The sequence below is a fragment of the Procambarus clarkii genome, chromosome 65, assembly GCF_040958095.1.
Source record: "Procambarus clarkii isolate CNS0578487 chromosome 65, FALCON_Pclarkii_2.0, whole genome shotgun sequence".
Taxonomy (NCBI): Eukaryota; Metazoa; Arthropoda; class Malacostraca; order Decapoda; family Cambaridae; genus Procambarus; species Procambarus clarkii.
In genome coordinates this window covers 25,915,009-25,937,915 of record NC_091214.1, presented here as the reverse complement: position 1 = coordinate 25,937,915, position 22,907 = coordinate 25,915,009, and the positions used below count along the sequence as shown (strand labels likewise).

The 22,907-nt window shown below is 41.9% G+C and overlaps 1 protein-coding gene and 1 long non-coding RNA gene across 11 annotated transcripts in view; one reads left to right on the top strand and one right to left on the bottom strand.

Moving 5' to 3' along the window:
- Positions 1–22,907, top strand: part of LOC123771005 (uncharacterized) — a 424,821-nt gene that overhangs the window by 34,091 nt on the left and 367,823 nt on the right. The gene's annotated exons all lie outside the window — the stretch shown is intronic.
- The window catches only part of LOC138354973 (F-box/LRR-repeat protein 20-like), a 91,988-nt gene that overhangs the window by 33,790 nt on the left and 35,291 nt on the right, over positions 1–22,907 (bottom strand). For 2 of the 7 annotated variants that reach the window (XM_069309660.1, XM_069309662.1), the window contains one exon: positions 21,308–21,468. The exons of 3 other annotated variants lie outside the window; for them this stretch is intronic. In XM_069309660.1, coding sequence (XP_069165761.1) covers positions 21,308–21,468 — 161 coding nt within the window. Of the gene's footprint in view, positions 1–13,842; positions 14,004–21,307; positions 21,469–22,907 lie in introns of those variants that run through there. 2 more of the 7 variants (XM_069309663.1, XM_069309661.1) reach the window with 2 other exon arrangements.

Genomic DNA, 22,907 nt, shown 5'->3' with positions numbered 1-22,907 from the left:
CTCCTCGCTAGCGGAATGACCCGGGTTCAAATCCTTTGCAGCCATCATAAACAAAAAATAATTAAAAGGGAAGAGGGGATGTTGACCCCCCCTGGCAGCCAGCGCATGCACGGTGCAGATAATTTAAGTTGGATTTTAAATAATTATCTCTGAATTAACAAAAATGCTATTAATGCTAATTTCTGTGTATATGTTGATCATACACCGCGCGTTGTGCTATCGGGTATTATATAAATATTGTATTGTTTCATTACTAATAGGTTCACAAAATACAAAACGTTCATGTGGAATGTATCTAGTCTCTGCGGTAATATATAATTTACTCATATACCAACAAAAAAATATCCTCTGGTGGTTGGCCTATATCATAAGATGTATAAAAGTTATAAACACTGAGAAAACCGTGAGAGATATCTTTCTAGGCTGTACTTAAGTATCTTTCTGGTTATGCATAACCAAATCTGATTTATACATTGTCTTATTTAATGGATGTATACAATCAGGAGAGACTTGTGTAGACGTTACAGAGGTTGGCCAAAGCAACATGATGGGAAGCTTACAGAGGTGCACTTCATTCAGCTAAGGATTCACGTAGGATAATTGTGATGCAATTTCCAATTTCTTTCTTTATTATGCACCCCATACCCATCCCGTGGGCGGTGGTGTAAAGGATTACAGAGGCACATAATCGGATCAGGAACTGAACCCTGATTGTGATGATGAGTGATAATGATAGTGATGATGACAAACAGCCGTAGCTCATAATCCAAATTATCTCTCGTTTGAAGGTTTTTTAAATGCTTTTTTGGGAGAGTTTTGAGGGAGGTGGAGGCAAAAAGGTTATGGTGAGAGAGTAGCGTGGGTGAGAGAGTAGCGTGGGTGAGAGAGTAGCGTGGGTGAGAGAGTAGCGTGGGTGAGAGAGTAGCGTGGGTGAGAGAGTAGCGTGGGTGAGAGAGTAGCGTGGGTGAGAGAGTAGCGTGGGTGAGAGAGTAGCGTGGGTGAGAGAGTAGCGTGGGTGAGAGAGTAGCGTGGGTGAGAGAGTAGCGTGGGTGAGAGAGTAGCGTGGGTGAGAGAGTAGCGTGGGTGAGAGAGTAGCGTGGGTGAGAGAGTAGCGTGGGTGAGAGAGTAGCGTGGGTGAGAGAGTAGCGTGGGTGAGAGAGTAGCGTGGGTGAGAGAGTAGCGTGGTGAGAGAGTAGCGTGGGTGAGAGAGTAGCGTGGTGAGAGAGTAGCGTGGGTGAGAGAGTAGCGTGGGTGAGAGAGTAGCGTGGGTGAGAGAGTAGCGTGGGTGAGAGAGTAGCGTGGGTGAGAGAGTAGCGTGGGTGAGAGAGTAGCGTGGGTGAGAGAGTAGCGTGGGTGAGAGAGTAGCGTGGTGAGAGACACTCACCACGCTACACTTTAATCTGTGAGTCAGCTGTCGGGTCACGTCTATGTTATATTTACCGCAAGCTTTCCGCCGCCCTTCACATACACCAAAGGTAAGCCTTTATATATATATATATATATATATATATATATATATATATAAAGTAATGTCGTACCTAGTAGCCAGAACGCTCTTCTTGGCCTACTATGCAAGGCCCGATTTGCCTAATAAGGCAAGTTTTCCAGAATTTCAATATTTTTCTCATTTTTTTCTTTGAAATGATATAGCTATTCATTTCATTATGTATGAGCTAAATTTTTTAAAATATGAGTTAAAATTAACAGATATGACCAAACCTAACCAACCCTACCTAATCTAACCTATCTTAACCTAACCTAAACGTAACTAAATCAATAATTTATGTTCTTAATATAATATAATAACAATATTTAAAATAAACCAACTGGAAACATTTTATTGCAAATAAAGAAAATCACTCGGCCTATTAGACAAATCGGGCCATGCATAGTAGGCCGAGAAGTGCGTTCTGGCTACTAGGTACGACATTATATATATATATATATATATATATATATATATATATATATATATATATATATATATATATATATATATATATATATATATATAAAATACACACACATACACACAGTATTCAGTAAAACATGGTTGTTTGCTCACAATGTCAAGTATCAAAAATGCGAAGATTAGCATAATACTGATTGCATCAGCTCAGCAACTGTCTGAACAAGTTTAATTTATATTATTATAATTATGTTGCAACTAGTACTGTAGTTTTCTGTACTTGTACAGTTATATGCTTCAAATTTACTAAATACCAATTTTGTTATTAACTAATTATTAACAAGATGTTTAGGAATATCTTGTTCTTCATGCTCTGTCTGTCTCTGTCTCTCTCTCTCTCTCTCTCTCTCTCTCTCTCTCTCTCTCTCTCTCTCTCTCTCTCTCTCTCTCTCTCTCTCCACCCTTTCCTTCTGCAGTTGCCGCTGTTTGCCGCTTCTTGAATACGTTTAGGTTTGTCCCAAAGTTATTTCTTGTTATTTTGTATAGCTCAGTCGGCGCTCGAGGAGTTAATGGCTTCTGCGAGTTCCTTGTCAGTCAGGCATTAGAATTTGAGCAACGTTCACTTAAGGCATTAGGCAGGATCTCGGCTTCTCTTTTATTCCATTGAATATTTTGAATTTATTCGTAATTGACTATTTTCATTAAACTCTTTGGTCACTTTTTTATACTGTACATCTAATTTAGATATTAACAATTTCGCGCGTCTGTTCTATATATCAAACTTCACTTCGTTCATATATTGGAAATGAGAGACTTAACTCGTGTATATATTGAACTATTAGTATACAGCTAGAATATTTATTCAATATATCATTATCCCTCTTATATACATCAATAAATGTCGGTATCCCAGTTATATGTTCTAGAGATATCGGTATCATAACTGGCAGATCCCTCACAGTGTTCAAGAGAGAACTGCATAAGCACCTCCAAAGGATACCTGATCAACCAGGCTGTAACTCATACGTCAGGCTGCGAGCAGCCGCGTCCAACAGTCTGGTTGATCAGTCTAGCAACCGGGCCGCGGGGACGCTAAGCCCCGGAAGCACCTCAAGGTAACCTCAAGGTATCCCTGCTATGCCTATTAGGATCATCAGTTCCTCCTCATAATGTAAGTATCAGACTCCCCCGTCCAATAAATATTTGAAATGTTAGCATTCCCGCCTTATATCTGTCCAATATATCAGTTTCTGATGTGTCTCTCTTATTGGAAAAATCTGGCTTCGGCTCCTATTAATATTGAGATTTATTTATTTTTATTTATTTATTTATTTATTTATGCATATACAAGAATGTACATAAGGAATGTGAGGATACAAATATGGTAATTACAGTCTTGTAAAGCCACTAGCACGCGCAGCGTTTCGGGCAGATTTGTATACGTCTCTTAGTTTAAAGAACCTCTTACTGCCTGTCGTATAATTCGTGCGTCTCGTCCTCCAGATAATTTAATAATCTGTCCAGCTAGCAAGATATTTGATTATTCAAACAGGTAACATAATTATCAAATTATGGAGAACGCGCGCACAGTAATTACCGTGTTGCCGCCTACGTGGCGCAGGCCGGTGTGCCTGTGTTTACTCGTAATGTGTTTTGCTTCTGATCACTTCTAACGCCAGAAGTGCGCTTCAACAGGATCAAATCCGCAGGATAGTCCATGAAGGTCTGTTTAATGCGGGGGAAAAATTACGAAGAAAACCCGTGTGAAAACTGAAGACAAACGAGCCTCGTAAATAGATTGGAGGGAGGGAGTTATCGGGGGAAAGCGCCAAGTCATTACGACTATATAGCACTTGGAAGGGGTCAGAATAAGGATTTGGGATGGGACGGAGGGGAAGGAATGGTGCCCAACCACTTGGACGGTCGGGGATTGAACGCCGACCTGCATGAAGCGAGACCGTTGCTCCACCGTCCAGCCCAAGTAGTTGAGCAGGGAAGATGGTGGTGAACTAAATCCACAGTTTGAAAATCAGATATAATAAATTAACGGAGGGATTAGAATAGTTGCACAAGACACAAAATTCAGATTCTATACATGGATTTAAGGTCGATTTAATCTATAGACCTTAAATCCCCTGTATAGCCAACCCGTTCTCGCACTTTCTTAGTCAATATTGACTTATTAAATATGTGCATATGTGACATACTTAACATACTAGTTTGCCTTGAAACGCTTCATAGAAAACGCCGACCTTACCTAACCTTCTTAGTATGTTAAGATAAGCATCTTATTGCTTCGTAATTACAATTATTACTTAACCTATTACAGGTATAGGTTAAGTAATAATTGTAATTACGAAGCAAAAAGATGCTTATCTTAACATACTAATAAGGTTAGGTAAGGTCGGTGTTTTCTATGAAGCTTTTCAAGGTAAACTAGTATGTTTAGTATATCACATATGCACGTATTTAATAAGTCAATATTTACTATACAAAAGTGCAAGAACGGTTTGGTATAGCAGGGGGGATTTAAGGTCGATAGGCGGGACCCAGGAGCTGAACCCTGGCAGTGATGAACATGTGAACACTGGCAGAAGGGTACAGAAGGGGTGAACAGCGATGGTATGAAGATGTTCGTGATCCAGGCTGTGAATCGCTACACTTTATCTCCAGGACCAAAATAGTACCTCGTGCAGTAGCCCGCGTAATTTGTAGTAAAGTATGGAATACTTTTGTGTTAATACTCAACACGCCATGCTCGGTGACGTGATAATGTGAGGGTGTTGCTGCTATTATGAGTTTTATTTTCGGCAAGAGAGAATGAGAGAGAATGAGCGCCAAAGAGGGAACGAGAGTGTGCCGAGGTCAAACCGCACACAATCCCAAGGTTTTAAAGACAGTAAAAAAATGCATTTTGAAAAATGACTGCGGAGGATTCTTAATTTTACGGCAATGCCTAAAAATAGTGCAAAATAAGGGCATAAATAAGGCGATGGTGCATGGTTTAAGTAACTAAAGTTTAAGATTATAGGCCAAGATGCACAAGGTAGATCTAGTCACTCAGTCTCTACATTGCTTCTCAGGTTGGCTCCTCTTGACATAAATGCACTCCACTCGTTTCTCTTTGAAACTGCCTATTCCAGTTAAATGGCCGAGGCTTTCATCATCCGGGAATCTCACGCCATCAAAGCCTCCAGATCCTGAAATGGATAATTGCCTGCAGGCAGGTCTTGACTGTAGGGCGGGTTAGTCAGGGGTTCTGATCCCTGAATAACCCCCTCAAGAACCCTTATATTCTGCCCTATCATTGCTATGTAGGAAAATACCTTAGGTCTGTGCCCACAAATTACAACCAACAATGCACGTCTGTCCATCACGCGACTGGGTTAATAACCACATTATCCCCCACTATACCTGCCCCTGCTTACCCCCATACACTTAGTAACGTAACGTAACATCAACATTCTGATGATAAAGAAGTAAATAATCAACACGAAAACTGTAGTTAAAACAAATTTTTAGATGTAGATATCAATAGTGAAATTATAAATTAAGTCGAAGGGGTGATGAACAAAACCTTTGACAAAACTCCTCGCTAGCAATAACTATGGTATCAATGGTTTTACATGATGACTATAAGATCCTTAGTTAACTACCGAGTCTTCCACTTACTAATTTATATATCATTTGGCTGAAAACTAGAAAATTATGTCGTGTGTGACTGTGCTCCCAGATGCACAAGAATCATTAGTTCGTCTGGTTGGGAGAATGAAGTTGTCGCTCCGGTTCTGTTTTTAAATTATTATTGTTGACTGTTTTGCTCGCTTTCCGCATTTCCTTAATAAAGGGTATAAGGGATTTAAGGCTAAAAGGGAGTCGGTGAGATGTATTGTTTCTTGCTTTTAATGAACTGCTGGTTACATATATTAGAAGTTCGAGGAAAGAATCCAGTAGTTCTCTTTCGTCTTGTCCCATTATCACAGATTCAAAATTATCTTACGAAAACGATCTCGTTTATTTTTACATATCTTGATATTTGGACGAAACGAGGAAAAATTACTAGAATATGTCTTCTAGCTTTTTTTTTCAGGTATATTCCTGCGCGGGCCCTAAGCCTCTGGCTGGCCCACTAAGTGTTGCTTGTTTCTGTTTTACTTGGGCGGAGTATGAGTATTTATGACTCGTATGGTCGCTTCAGTAAGATTTTGCCATATGTGTTTAACAACTTCTTCTGCTCTGTTGAATCTAAGTTGAAATCTTAATGGGTTTGTAACTGTGCACTGTGTTAGATAATGTTCCAGTGGTCTGTTGTGGTTGTAACTGTGCACTGTGTTAGATAATGTTCCAGTGGTCTGTCGGGCATTTCTCCACAGTGCTGACATTTCCTCTCATCTTCCGGAACCTGTAAGCCTATTTCCCATGCACATGGGTATCCAAGCCTGATGTGTACTTCTGTTGCTCTAAGTATTTCCTTGATGACGGGTGCCAATATGTCGCTGATTCCTTCCTAAACCATAAATACTTTACATCCTTCACTGGAGGAAGCAAAGAGCAAGAATACACACAAAAATCACAATAACGTGATATATCAAATGAACAGATCCACAAGGGCCGTGATGAGGGTTCGAACCTACACACGGGATGTTCCCAGATGCGCCTTAGTCTTAGCATGTGAGTGTTCGAACCCTCACCACGGCCCTTGCGGATTTGTTCATTTAAAGAGTAAGAAATCAAGAGAAGATCAACAGCGAGGACTCCTCCTGTCAAAACAGACAGCAAATAATATAACCAATGACAGCAGTGAAGCAAATGTTGGGGATTGTGCAGAAGTAATTATCAATAGAAGGCACCAAACCGGGAAGGCTATGTAGCAGGATTGTGCAGAAGACATCTACGGTTATCAAAAGCCTTCTCATAGTTATATCTAGTCACAACATCGTCACCACTGCGAAGGTGACCAAAATAGAATATTGTCATCGGTATTTACAGAACACTCAAACTTTAGGTATGCAACGAGACCCGTCCCGGAATTGCAAGGATTGAAGTATTAGGATAGGTTGAGAGAGCTGAGCCTCACCACACTATGTGAAACAGAATCGAGGAAACTTAATAACGACATAGAGGATTCTGATATATACAGGGCTGATATATAGGAGCTGATATACAGGGCTGATAAAGAGGAAATGTTAAGCATTAGTTAGGGGTAGAAGTTAACTACCCCTAATTAATATATATATATTTTTAAATAACATGGATTAAAACTTTTGGTTCGGATGAGTCACAGGGATATTAGAGAGAACATTTTTATCTTTAGAGAAGCGAGCAAGTGGAATAACTCTTATCACTAGAGAGAGAGAGAGAGTAGATTCCAATTCATTAAGCTGTTTAAAAAGTATATACAGCACAAGAAAAAGCGTGAAGGGCAGGAGCCACTGCATTAGTCAACCGACAGCTGGTAAGGTGACCTCAGGAGCTTGCGCTCGACCTTGCACCCGGAGAAGATAAACTTGTTCAAGGATTGATGGGGGTGAGGTTTTAGATTTTAGCCGCGTAACGTGGTGGAGGTGGGGTCCCTCGATTGTTTCAAGCGTAGGTTGGACATGTATATGAGTGGGATTGGCTGGTTATAGATAGGAGCTGCCTCGTATGGGCCAATAGGCCTTCTGCAGTTACCTATGTTCTTATGAGGGGTGATGGAGTCCGAGGCGTGGGTGTGCAGCCCGTTTACTGAGGGAGTAAATCCAAGCAAAGAGAGTGAGAGGTGAGTGGGGAGTGGTGGTGCTGGAGAGGATGTTTGGACGAGGGGAGAAAGGGGGTTAATTAAAGAGTGGGGAGATGACTTGGGATCAAAGAGAGGGGGACTGGTGGTAGGGAGGGAGTTTGTGGCATCATTTGGGTGATGTCAGGCGTAATTAATTGCGAGTCCGGGTTGTAAAATGAGCCGTAATACTTGATCGTGATATTGAAATCTTAGACGAATTTTAGACACACACGTTTATTGATTATCTCTTATGAGATTAGATTCATACATGTGTTCATCTATAATTTTCAGGTTTAAGGCCTATCGGCTGTTAGATCAATTTGGTCTACGTTCTCAAATCAAAATCGGGGATCTCGGGTTCGATCCCTGAGCTGGACAGAATTTGTTGGACACGTTTCCATTCACCTGATTTCTCTGTTCACCTAGCTGTAAATAAGGTACCTGGGAATTAGGTAATCGTTGTGGCTTGCATACTTGGGAGGGTCGATTCTAGGCTAAGATCAGTAACTTCTAGTTACTGACAACGGGAATTATTACTAACTTAAGTATACTTTAATCCCAAATAGATTTTGGGATTATGTTAAGCGGGGGACCAAAAAATCCTCTCTAATGCGTTGTGTGTGCAGTTCTCCGAGGCTAAGGGTCCCCTTCTTTCACCCAGAGGTGGTACTCCCTCCCCCCATTCATGAATTAATTGCTTTTCGACTACCTAACCTAACTTTTTCAGCTACCTAACCTAACCTATAAAGATAGGTTAGGTTAGGTTAGGTAGGGTTGGTTAGGTTCGGTCATATATCTACGTTAATTTTAACTCCAATAAAAATAATTGACCTCATACATTATGAAATGGGTAGCTTTATCATTTCATAAGAAAAAAATTAGAGAAAATATATAATATATATATATATATATATATATATATATATATATATATATATATATATATATATATATATATATATATATATATATATATATATAATACACACAATATGAATAAACCAATTGGAAATATTTTGTTGAAAATAAAGAAAATCACTCGGCCTATTAGGTAAATCGGGCCTTGTATAGTAGGCCAAGAAGTGCATTCTGGCTACTAGGTACATTATATATATATATATATATATATATATATATATATATAACTGAAAACTCACACCCCAGAAGTGACTCGAACCCATACTCCCACAACTGGTATGTACAGGGACGCCTTAATCCGCTTGACCATCACGACCGGACATCAAGCGGATTAAGGCGTCCCTGTACATACCAGTTGTGGGAGTATGGGTTCGAGTCACTTCTGGGGTGTGAGTTTTCAGTTGTATATAGTCCTGGGGACCATTCAGGCTTGTTTGCATATATATATATATATATATATATATATATATATATATATATATATATATATATATATATATATATATATATATATATATATATAATATATATATATATATAATATATATAAAAAGAAGGCGATAATTTGCCGTGCTAGTTATAGTTTAATATTGTCAACAGACGCCAGGAGCACCAATAGTCACGGGGTTGTCGCACTTGCCGTCAGCTGCCAGCACCAACTGCCAAAATGTAAACATTGGCAAGCAGACATTCTGAGCGCTGCCAGACGTGCGATAGTATGGCTGCTGTGCAGTTACCTTTTTAGATTAACGATTATTTTAAGGATTTTATGAAGTTTTTATATAAACTTTTTTTTTTACTTTTTATATCAGGCTATAATTTAATATACACACACACACACACACACACACACACACACACACACACACACACACACACACACACACACACACACATATATATATATATGTCGTACCTAGTAGCCAGAACGCACTTCTCAGCCTACTATGCAAGGCCCGATTTGCCTAATAAACCAAGTTTTCCTGAAGTAATACATTTTCTCTAATTTTTTTCTTATGAAATGATAAAGCTACCCATTTCATTATGTATGAGGTCAATTTTTTTTTATTGGAGTTAAAATTGACGTAGATATATGACCGAACCAAACCAACCCTACCTAACCTAACCTAACCTATCTTTATAGGTTAGGTTAGGTTAGGTAACAGAAAAAGTTAGGTTAGGTTAGGTTAGGTAGGTTAGGTAGTCGAAAAAACATTAATTCATGAAAACTTGGCTTATTAGGCAAATCGGGCCTTGCAAAGTAGGCTGAGAAGTGCGTTCTGGCTACTAGGTACGACATATATATATATATATATATATATATATATATATATAATATATATATATACACGTTCCTGTTTCATCTGGGTAGAAATACTGTCAGTTTTCATAAAATGTGGGATATTTACCTTTTGAACGTTTTCTGTTTATTTTATCATTGTTGTGGCACTATTGATCAACTAGTTATAATGGAACATATATTTTACATAGCTATACATTTTGTCGTGTCGTAAAACATATTAATCTTTTATATTTAACGGTTGGCGTTTCTTTTAGCTTTTGCTTCCGTGAATTCTTAAAATAGTAACAGGAATGTGAGCCATACTTAAGCACCCTGTAACCATGGCGCTTGCTGCCAAATGTATAAAGATTGCTTTGAAATTACGTGTGTATGGGGGCTCGGCTCACAGCGTGAATCATACCCAGTGGAATTAATAAACATGATGGTATACCCGTTACAAGATCATAGAGTGCTTTGTAAACTTTCAACAGACGAATTCGGCACAAATCCGTTGATATCAGGCCTCAAAGGAAGCTGTTTGATACTACCTAGACTGTATGGCTTTTAATCATGCCATACGCTTACGCTATGTAGCAGTAATATGAACAAGTTTCGACTGAAGGCAATGTTCTAGGAGCATTCATTGTCTAATACATGTAGGGTCGCTAAGGCGGATATACACAGTCAACTAGTATCTGTTAGAAAGGAATTATTCATTCAGTAGGGAATATAGTTCGCAATATATAAAATTATGCAAATAATACGACGCTAAATGTATCTCATTCATTCATTTTAGATTAAATTTGACGATTTTTTTTCGAAATACATATGATTTATAAAAACCTTAGTGGGTACATAAAACATATTAAATAATATTAATACAGTGGAGAGAAAGATTTTTTTTATGAGTAAAAGATAAATCAGGTACGTTCACGAACTCTCCATGGTAACTGCTTTCTGGGGGGGGGGGGGGGGGGGGGGGGGTGTCGGAGGGACTTGGTGGTGCTTTGACAAGTCAGAGGATAGTCGAGTGTGGCTTGTGACTCGCCTCCTCTACCTAAAGGGTAGAAGGAGACCGGACTGTGTACGTAACCTCTAGTAAGAGAATATTGAAATTGAAATAAGTTTATTGAGGTAAAATACACACAAAGGGATGAGGTAGTTCAAGCTATTCTCACCCCGTTCAGTACAACGTGTTAATACATACATAGACACACATCACAAACAATAAACATATTACCAAACATTCTGAGAGAGAAACATATACATTTCCTAAGAGAATACTTGCACCGTATATGGACTCGACAGAGCTTCCGGGTAGCAACAAGCGAACCTGGTGCTCGTCATCCCATGGGTGTTGTTTTAGATGACGGAGTAGGTAATGCCCCCCTTATTAAACCCAAGACCATTCCTTATAGGCACTCTTGAACCTGATATTAGCTAGACACCTCGGAAAGCCCACCTTAAACCTAACCTTGACCACCCTGTAAGGGCATCCTCCACCCCCACTCTACTTCAGTGTTGGTACAAATATCAGCAAGTATGATAGTAGATGCCAAGCAGCTCATCGTAATCTATCGATTTCAGTAAAAAATATGTGTACCCCTTATTAAGAAGGTCGGTGCAACTGCTGCATAAGTATTCCCAACGCTGAACATTAGAGCTGGAGATCGTATATATATCCACTATAAATATTATTACACAAATTAGTAATGTCAGGAATAAAATATAACTAAATGGTGGTAAATATAATGCAGAAATAACTTGAGTTTTCCACTTTAATGTATCCGTAATTACTGAACTAGCATTGCTTGCAAATGTCTTGCTTAATCTTCTATTTGCACTCTTAATCACCTGAATACCTTACCAACAAGACAGCCATTCTAAAATGTATCAACGAGTGTCTTTTCCCCCACGCATAATATTATACACAATAATTTAATTACGCTTTCTGTACCAGATTGTTCTGTCATTATGCAAGGCCACAGCAGATAGGCAGGGAAGGGAACTATCAGGCGCCAAGCCATCACGACTATATAACCCTTGGAAGGCCTAAGGATTGGGGATGGGCCGGGGGGTGGAGGAAGGAATGGTGCCCAACCACTTGGACGGTCTGGGATTGAACGGCGACCTGCATGAAGCGAGACCGTCGCTCTACTATCCAGTCCATAGGCAGGATGGGAGTCACTTTAAGATGATTCTTCACATGCTAGAACTAACATTAGATGTTAGTAAAATACACAAAATTATGGAGTGCATTTCGGGCAAGTTCTAGCTTACAAACTTCAAAGTAAAGTTTAACAAGTGACAAAAGCCACTTTCCTGATAAACGGATATACGATCATCAGCTCTATTAAGTTTTTATCAGACATTGAAAAAATATGAAATAGCATTAAATTTTGTATTTAATAAAGAATTTTCGTTGCAAAGGAATAGAGGTAATGATGCAATAGTTTTGATTTTTTTTTATCGTGAACGAATTGCTCTCACAAAGATATGGGCCGCATTTATGTCATGTAACCTGCGATTAAATTAACTTTGAATTGTTTGCTCTCCTTGGGTGAGTTGAGTATAATTCTGGATAAACTCATTTCAATGTAAATACTGTACAAGCAAAATTCAGTTTCTAGAGATGTGTTTTCTGCGTGCTTTATCTTTGGAATCTGACTTCAAATGTACACTATACATTCTAAACCAGAGTTGTGTTAATTCAAAACTTCCTTAACTGGAAACTTGTGCACTTGGAGTTTTTGAATGACTAAAAGTAAATCGGAAAATGTTTTTTTTAATAGTGGTATTATTGCACAAATAAGTCACATTAACGTGATGTATAATGAGAAAATCAGTTCCAACTGATGTTTTCATTGATGCTTCACTTTTATGTACCGTAATTTATTCGTACACCTGAAGTAACCATTGTAACCTGCCCCCCCCCCTCCCATCCCCCCCCATTGTTGGGGGGGGGGTATGGGAGGGGGGGGGGGCGAGACCTACCTCCTGTACACAGGTAATGTGTTAAAACCTTGTTTTGGTATGATCTCGATGCCTCAAGATGGCAAGAATCCACACTGCCTCGGGGATTCAGTTTAATCCTAAGTTATATAACTTGTAGCATATCGTGGTTCAGTGGTTTGACGCGTGTGCTCGGGAGAACCCCAGGGTGGGTGCGGGTTCGAATCCTCCTCATTGGTATCGTTATTGGCTGTGCTATTATTTGTATTATGTTTGATTTTATTATGTCTTAATTTAGGGTTATTACAAGGTTCTTACACGCTTGCGAAGCTGACATGATGGGCCACAGCGAGTATGTCATTGTATCTCAAGATGTTGCTCCGGTGACGAAGGCCACATCTCCATACACTATCTTCATTGTAACCATCTTCACTACTCGGCAATCACTGTGTTCATCCTTATTACACGTAACCATCATCAATGTATCCGTTTTAAGAACATCTAATCTTCAACAGTAATCTTATATATACACACTACCATTCCCATCCCTTATCATCTTCACTATATACCGTCTTCGCTGAAATTATCTTCACTATCCAAGCACCGCCGCGTACCCCATCTATAACCTTTATCATCACCACCTTCCCTCTCGTTTACCTCATTGATTGCTGTAACCCATCTTCACTGCACAATGTCTACATCAGCAAATAAAGTACCTAAGACAAAATAACACTTAATAATCATGTAGAAATAATATGCTGGACCATCCCTGAACAACCAGATACTCTGCAAGGTTTGGTGAGAGGGCAGTTCCTGGGGACCTGGCCTCCACCCCCACACAGATACATTCTCTGTTGTTGATATATATATGTTACGTACTTACCTCATGTACGCTAATACCATGCTTAAGTTCTGTAGTCTGGGATCTCCAAGCACCTTATATGTTGAGTAAGCTTACCATGCATTCACGTCTGGTGGTGTACATGTGACCCACACTTTCATTCAGTCGTCTGAGCTTACCCTACATCGCTCCATGAGTAGGTCAATAGCTAAGAAGGTCTCGCCTACGCCGCTGATGGTGAAGTCGATGATGTGAGCCTGGATGAGACTGTGGAGGTGATGCCTGCGAAGCCGGCCCACCTCCCTCATCATGTCCATGAGGCCCAGGTTGATGAGGGGGGCTGTGGAAGGTACCCATGTTGTGAGTGGGCCTTCTTGCACGGGGATTAATGGGAGGGGAGGGGACTGGACATAGGAGAGAAAAGGGAGGGAGAGGGGGGTAAGAGTTATTTGTACAAAATACTGTTGCAGTCCTGTGTTGGGTCTTATTTACAGGTATCGGGTCGTGAGAGGGCACTTATTCTTAATGGGACTACGTGGGGTACCTAAGGTGAGCACAGTTCTACGTAGGCCTTCATTCGTGGGGGTCGGGAAGAGAGTAGAGGCTGTTAAAGGGTAGACATAATTTTTGCTAGGTTGTCATGAGTGCTGGGAGGTCGAGGGGACGTTGCTGTTGTAGACGATCCCTTGATTCGGTGGGGTTGTAGGAGAATGGGTAGGGGAAGTTAATTGTGGAGGTTGTTGGCCCCATGTTTTTAATGGGGGTTATCTGGTGAGGGGAAGGGGGTTAAGAGGTAGAGGTATGAGACGGGGGAAAGTTCCTGCAGTTGGGGGGGCTACGAGCGAGGGGAAACACTGCCTACAAGTAAATGTAAGATTGGGGGGAAATAGGGGACAGTAAAAAAAAATGAAATGCTGAAGAAGCGGGACTGAAATTGGGTGCGCTTAAAATGAGGGATACTGAAAAGTGGAGTGTTGAAGAAGTGAATGCTAATGGTGATATTAAAGGGGGATATTCAAGAGGGTGTTGAACAAAAAGAGGACACTGAAGTGAAGGGGATATTAAAGAAGTGGACGATAAAGAATAGGTTACTAAATAATGGGATGCTGAAAACAGTTGGCACTGAAGAAGGGGCTCTGAAAGAGAAGACGCTGAAGGTAACGCCGAGGAAAGGGATGCTGAAGAAGTAGATGCTGAAGACTGTCATCCACGCTGCTGAAGAGTTGAGCTATCTATCCCCCTTTCCGAACGTTCTTCAACGCATGCCACAAGCAGTACACCCTTACTGACATAGTGACTGACATAGTCTCAGCTATGTCAATAACCTAGTTTCGTGAGTATCATAGTGTCTCAGTGGGGTTACCTGCACCCAGTCCTCTCCAGAGGTCCCAACGTCACTGAACTGATGTACAACATTGCCCGAACCTAACTTAACCGAGGATCACGAATATAAAACGGAAAATCACGTAAATTTCCCTAGCTGTTATGAGTTCAAGTACAACAGTATTTGGCCTTAGGGACATACACACGTAAAAATGTGATATTCGAGAGGACATGTTTGTTAGTGACTCCTGAGTAATGAATGGGCCAACTCGTACAAAACAGTACTGTTCCGGCACGTTCACCGCGAGCAGGAAAATTGCCCATACTGAGAGCACCAGACCATAAAACAACTTATGTTTCCCAACGACATGTCACGATATCAATGTTCATAATTTTTTTTTAGACAGGATTTATTTGATATTACAAGGGGGTTATATAGTATCACATACGCATAGATTTTATCAGCGTCTTTCATACCTTTCTTGAAGTGGGTAGAATGTAATTATGTGTTAATTGGCTGTTGATTGCTGGTGTTGACTTTTTGATGTGTAGGGCCTCGCTGATGTCGAGTCTCCTGCTGTCGCTGTATCTATCGATAATTTCTGTGTTGTTAAGATTTCCCGAGTGATGGTCTGGTTGTGTGAGGAGCTTATATGCTCCTTGATGGAGCTCTGTTGTTTGCGCATTGTTAATCGCCCAGAAAGAGACGTTACTGTCTTGCCTATATACTGAGATCTTTGGGGCTGACAGTCCCCAAGAGGGCATGTGAAGGCATAGACGACGTTGGTTTCTTTCAAGGCGTTCTGTTCGATGTCTGGAGAGTTCTTCATGAGTAGGTTGGCCGTTTTCTTGTTTATGGCTATCAAAAAGTCAACACCAGCAATCAACAGCCAATTAACACATAATTACATTCTACCCACTTCAAGACCCCGAACCAACACAGGCAAAAACAGTAAATACGCAATGAACCCATTGATTCGTGTTGTCACCTCACCCAAATAAATATATATATATATATATATATATATATATATATATATATATATATATATATATATATATATATATATATATATATATATATATATATATATATATATTATAAAATTATAAACCTGAATGGTACTCAGGCTGTGTGTGTCTGGGAATATTTATATGGAAATATTTTTTCCGTTAAATATTTCCTTAAAGGTGATTCATTTCGCCTTTTCCCGTGTTCTCTTCGTATTTTTATTTATTTTTGTATGGTGTAAACTCAGCTAAGCAACTTCAAAATGAAATACAACGAGAAATGAATGTGGAAGTCATTTCCATTAACCACCCTGGAGATGGAAAGGTGGGGTTAAGGAGCTATTGCTCGACCCTGTAAACACAACTATGTTAGTACACCCACTCCACTCTGCCAGCACAAATTTCAGTTCAGGTTTGATTGAGACCAAAAATTTGCCGAATGAAAATCGGCAAAAAATGGTCGAAAAATCGTTCATTTTTTCCGATAACGGCTCTAAATGACCAACGTCACGCCCGCCATGTCACCAGTAACCCCGCCTCTATACCCCCTCCCCCCCCTCCCTCCTTGACTACTACACCCCCCTCCCTCCTTGACTACTACACCCCCCTCCCTCCTTGACTACTACACCCCCTCCCTCCTTGACTACTACACCCCCCTCCCTCCTTGACTACTACACCCCCCTCCCTCCTTGACCACTACACCCCCCCTCCCTCCTTGACTACTACACCCCCCCTCCCTCCTTGACTACTACACCCCCCTCCCTCCTTGACTACTACACCCCCCTCCCTCCTTGACTACTACACCCCCCCTCCCTCCTTGACTACTACACCCCCCCTCCCTCCTTGACTACTACACCCCCCTCCCTCCTTGACTACTACACCCCCCTCCCTCCTTGACTACTACACCCCCCTCCCTCCTTGACTACTACACCCCCCTCCCTCCTTGACTACTACACCCCCCTCCCTCCTTGACTACTACACCCCCCCTCCCTCCTTGACTACTACACCCCCCTCCCTCCTTGACTACTACACCCCCCTTCCCTCCTTGACTACTACACCCCCCCTCCCTCCTTGACTACTACACCCCCCTCCCTCCTTGACTACTACACCCCCCTCCCTCCTTGACTACTACACCCCCCCTCCCTCCTTGACTACTACACCCCCCTCCCTCCTTGACTACTACACCCCCCCTCCCTCCTTGACTACTACACCCCCCCTCCCTCCTTGACTACTACACCCCCCCTCCCTCCTTGACTACTACACCCCCCTCCCTCCTTGACTACTACACCCCCCTCCCTCCTTGACTACTACACCCCCCTCCCTCCTTGACTACTACACCCCCCTCCCTCCTTGACTACTACACCCCCCCTCCCTCCTTGACTACTACACCCCCTCCCCCCCTCCCTCCTTGACTACTACATCCCCTCCATGACTACTCCCTCCCTCCCATCCTCGACTATTCCCCTCCCCGACTACTCCCCCCTCCCCGACTACTCTCCCCTCCCCGACTACTCCCCCCTCTCCGACTACTCCCCCCTCCCCGACTACTCCCCCCTCCCCTTCTACTCCCCCCTCCCCTACTACTCCCCCCTCCCCTACTACTCCCCCCTCCCCTACTACTCCCCCCTCCCCTACTACTCCCCCCTCCCCTACTACTCCCCCCTCCCCTACTACTCCCCCCTCCCCTACTACTCCCCCCTCCCCTACTACTTCCCCCTCCCTTACTACTTCCCCCTCCCCGAATACTCCCCCCTACTACCCCTCCCCTACTACCCCCCTCCTCCCCTACTACCCCCCCCCCTTCCCCTACTACCCCCCCTTCCCCTACTACCCCCCTCCCCTACTACCCCCTCCCCGAATACTCCCCCACCCTCCTCGATTACTCCCCCCCCCTCCCCGACTACTACCCCACCCTCCCCGACTACTCCCCCCCCCCCTCCCCGACTACTCCCCCCCCCCTCCCCGACTACACCCCCCCCCCCTTTACCCCCCCAGCCTCTACTCAGGCCACCGCTCACCAGAATATTTCCCCCCTAACACGCCAGAATACAAGGCAGTATCAGCTTTCTCTGTTGATTTGTCAGTGTTTCTGTGGTTTTTATCTCCCATGTATACCGGTCTCTTGGTTTTTACCTGTCATGTATACTGGTATCTTGGTGTTTATCTGACATGTATACTGGTCTCTTGGAGTTTATCTGACATGTATACTAGTCTCTTGTTTTTTTCTGACATGTATACTGGTCTCTTGGTTCTTATCTGCCATGTATACTGGTTTCTTGGTTCTTATCTGCCATGTATACTGGTTTCTTGGTTTTAACTGACATGTATACTGGTCTCTTGGTTTTTATCTGCCATGTGTACTGGTCTCTTGGTTTTTATCTCCCATGTATTCTGGTCTCTTTGTTTTTATCTGCCATGTATAATGGTCTCTTGGTTTTTACCTGCCATGTATACTGGTCTCTTGGTTTTTATCTCCCATGTATACTAGTCTCTAGGTTCTTATCTGACATGTATACTAGTCTCTTGGTTTTTATGACATGTATACTGGTCTCTTGGTTCTTATCTGCCATGTATACTGGTCTCTTGGTTCTTATCTGCCATGTATACTGGTCTCTTGGTTCTTATCTGCCATGTATACTGGTCTCTTGGTTTACTGGTCAATTTATGCTTGCCTGTTTTTATTTCTTTATCATTCTCACGTGTACAAAACCGTGTTCCTAAATGCTAATCTTGATCTAAAACGTTTCTTTGACAAGTGTTATAGAACCCATGAGCACCACACCATAAAAATATCTGATATCCCCAGAGTCAAACTAAATCTGTGTAAACACTCCAGAGTCAAACTAAATCTGTGTAAACACTCCAGAGTCAAACTAAATCTGTGTAAACACTCCATGCAAATAAAAGGGTCCAGTATTTGGCACCCACTCCCTGACAAATTAAAAAAATTATATATGCAAAAGTAAAACCAAAAAGTACCTTATTTCATCATGTGCAGACGAGGAGTCAGAATAACGTAGCTGAAGTATGTTGACCAGACCACACACTAGAAGGCGAAGGGACGACGACGTTTCGGTCCGTCCTGGACCATTCTTAAGTCGAAACGTCGTCGTCCCTTCACTTGCTAGTGTGTGTGGTTTGGTCAACATATTTTCATCCTCTTAGTTTCCTACTTTGTTCTTCAAACTCACACTGTATCTTGTACTACCCACTTTCCCAATATTTGTACTTGGGACATATAGCTTTACTAGTGTAATCTGTCAATTTATATTGTAGTTATTTGTTGATATAAAACCTTGCTATAATGTACCGTTTCATTTTAGCTGATCTGTTAGGTTATGGACCTGCCCGGAACGCTATGCTTGTTAGTGGCTTTGCATGAATGTACAAATATCAATCTTGTGTAATTTTCCCAACCCAATACCTTCTTGTGAATAAATTATTATTATTATTATTATTATTATTATTATTATTATTATTATTGGTATTTTGACACGAGTTCGTACGGAAACTACCGTCTTCTGTCTCTTTTTAGCAGGCTGAGCGCTTTCCCTCCTCCCCTGTCTCTTCAGGTGTTTAATTTTGTTCCGTCCTGTCTAACTCTGTTCCTGTAAGTATCTGTCTACTATTCTGGCTGACAAGCAACAGTTTCTCTTCCTGTGCCACAGTGATTGTTGTAAACAAACGACACGACGCAGCCCGCTGTGTACTTGTCACAAGATGCGTACAGCGCGTCTGGTCAGTCCGTCCTCCCCAGGTTTCCCAGCGTCAAGAAACGGTCATTTTAAAGTGTTCTCTCTTAACTTACCAGAGGACCCAAAACAGAAAACGGGACAGTACGTCACTTTCGCCAGCCGCTTACATTTTCTAGTACGACAATTTTTGGTCTTAGGTGACGCATTACGATCGAAATGCGACGTTCTCTCTGGCTGTGGAGGGAACGTGGTGACGTGAGGAACACGCTTCCTAGGCGCCGAGGAATGAGTGTTGCTTAAGTTTCGCTACCTGGAACAAAAAGCTCCAAGTAGCACGGGCTATGGTGAGCCCGTAGTCGAGGAATGGCGTATTTAACAAGCCGAATGACACCTCACGCATTGTAATTTTAAGGAAGTGTACGGCAAATATTATCTTTTAGGAACCTTCATGTCTAAGAAATAAATAAACGGGCGTATTAGCTTATTAATTAATACTGGAGAAGTCGCAAAGAATTAAATAAGAAAAATTAATTACATAGGTATACAAGTGCTTGAATTTGCAGTTTTGTACACTAGTTTGCGATGAAATGTTCAGTAGTCTTGTTTCTTAAGCTTAACAGCTAGACAAAGTAGCATTAACTCTCGAAATGTTTACATTTCTGTTGATTTGCATATTAGCTTTGATTTACACAGTTTATCTGGCCAAGAACACGGATTTTGTTTGTAATGAATATCTCAACTCAGCATCTAAGCTTAGCGTCCAACTAATAATTAATGGTTTACTCAACTAAAGTATTTAAGCTTGTTAGTTTCGAACTCATTGTTTGTCTGATATCAAGGATCTTGTTTGCTAGCTAATGGTTGTAATATCAGTTGTTAGGTATTGATAAGACTCGTTCGGTAACTAATATTTGTAAGCTCTCTGCTACCTAAACTATACAGTCACGTTAGCCGTCTACAGTTAGGAGACTCGTTTATTATCTAAGACTTGTCTAACGCTTGGTGGTTGTCGAGCAACTCCCGTGTGGCTGCCCCGCAAGTTGGAATCAGCTGGGCCAGATTCACGAAGCAGTTACGCGAGTACTTACGAACGTGTACATCTTTCCCTCAATTTTTGACGGCTTTGGTTACATTTAATACAGTTTACAAGCATGAAAACTTCCCAGTCAACTGTTGTTATTGTTATAAACAGCCTCCTGGTGCTTCGGAGCTCATTAACTGTTTAATGTTGACCAGACCACACACACACACTAGAAGGTGAAGGGGCGACGACGTTTCGGTTCGTCCTGGACCACTCTCAAGTCGACTTGAGAATGGTCCAGGACGGACCGAAACGTCGTCGTCCCTTCACCTTCTAGTGTGAGGTCTGGTCAACATTCTTCAGCCACGTTATTGTGACTCATCGCCTGCATAACTGTTTAATAATTGTAAACAAAGCCACCAAAGATTGAGAAAAGATGTACTCACCTAGTGAGTACTAGGTTAGTAAGTGCTTGCGTAACTGCTTCACGAATCTGGCCCGGCCCCCAGTCAGCGTTAGTGTCACATGGGAGCCCTGATCAAGGGGAAAGGCGCCACCGGGTTACTGACCAACATCAAGACTAAGACGACTCACGAAGCATCCGGTGAGCAGGATGTCGAGGGCGGTGCAGTGATCGCCGACGGAGGAGATGGAGAAGCAGTTGATGGCGGGCTGCATCAGCATCGTCAGGTGGTGGCGGCGCAAGAAGGATTTATCCCTGATCGTCTCCATCACCCCCTCGCACAGGCAGCCCGCTGAGGACGATACCCGACCCAGTCAACCAGCAAGCAACAATTAGCCGAAGGGAACTGGGAGGGAATTTGTTGGTGTTAAGATTCGCTACCTGGAACAAAAAGTCCCAAGTAGCACGGGCTATGGTGAGCCCGTACGGGAGGGAATTTTTTGGGGATGGAGGGGGAGACTTAAAGAGACGGGGTACGTAGTAGCAAGCAGCGAGGGAAGATAATTTCAACAAGAAGGAATTATTGGTAGGGCTGAACAGAAGCATGAATGGTGCATTTGGGATAGCGCAGGAGAAACAGAGAAGGGAAGAAGTATGAGTCCAGAATATTTACATGTAGTGAATGAGAGAGAGAGAGAGAGAATAAGATAAAGGAACAGTTTCAGCAACGAGAGGAATAAAATGGTAAGTAAACAAGCAGTAAAGCCGTAGAGTCGATGGTAGAAATGGAAAGAGGACACGCGGAAGAAAAAAGAAAAGGGAGATGAAAGAGGAATGCGAAGCAGAGCGAGAAACTACTGAAACGTTTGGGGATAAAAGCAAGGAGAGGGGAAAAGAAGCAACATATTCACGCCTACTGATGTAAACAGCAATCAAGGCTCGTGAGGGGAATATGCAGGGGGAGGATGGATAGATCGCGGGGTAGAGGAGAGCTGGGCGGTGATAGGGGTAGGAGGTTAGGCGGTGGGAAGGGTTGGGAGCTGGACTGTGGGAAGGGGTAGGAGGCTTGGCAGTGGGAAGGGGTTGGGAGCTGAACCGTGGGAAAGGGTAGGAGACTGGGAGGAGGAACAGAGTAGGAAGAGGTGAACAAAAAAAAGTTCGCTGATATCTATTATGCAGGCTGGTGAAGGGGAAGAGTAGAATCAATTGCACAGTAAATAATTAGTGCATCAACAAGGTAATTTAACCAAGTACTGATAAATACTACACACACACACACACACACACACACAGGTAAACAAAGCTAAAATAGATCACACACATGTGATACTGAACATGGGTTTAAATGTAACATTCACAGACCAGTCGAACACACCAGTAAAATTATTCACACAGGTGATATTAAACACGTGGATCAAACTCGACAGGAGTGTGCCAATTTGCACTCGCATACAATTAAACACAGGCAAAATTGGCCACTGAAGAAAAATTGAGTATCACAAGGGTATATTAACACTTCAACAGCCATCCGTTTCTAAGTAATGCCCAACAGGTTGTCGCCTAAAGTGCCGTTACTTAGAAAATTATTATAGATTTGAATTTCAGCATATCTCATGACTTTACTGGCGTAATATGTTTGATTTATTTTCTGGCTGTGCTAAGGTTACAGGTTACAGGTTATTTTAATAACCTAAAAATAAGGTTACAGGTTATTTTAATAACCTAAAAATAAGGTTACAGGTTATTTTAATAACCTAAAAATAAGCTTATAGGTTATTTTAATAACCTAAA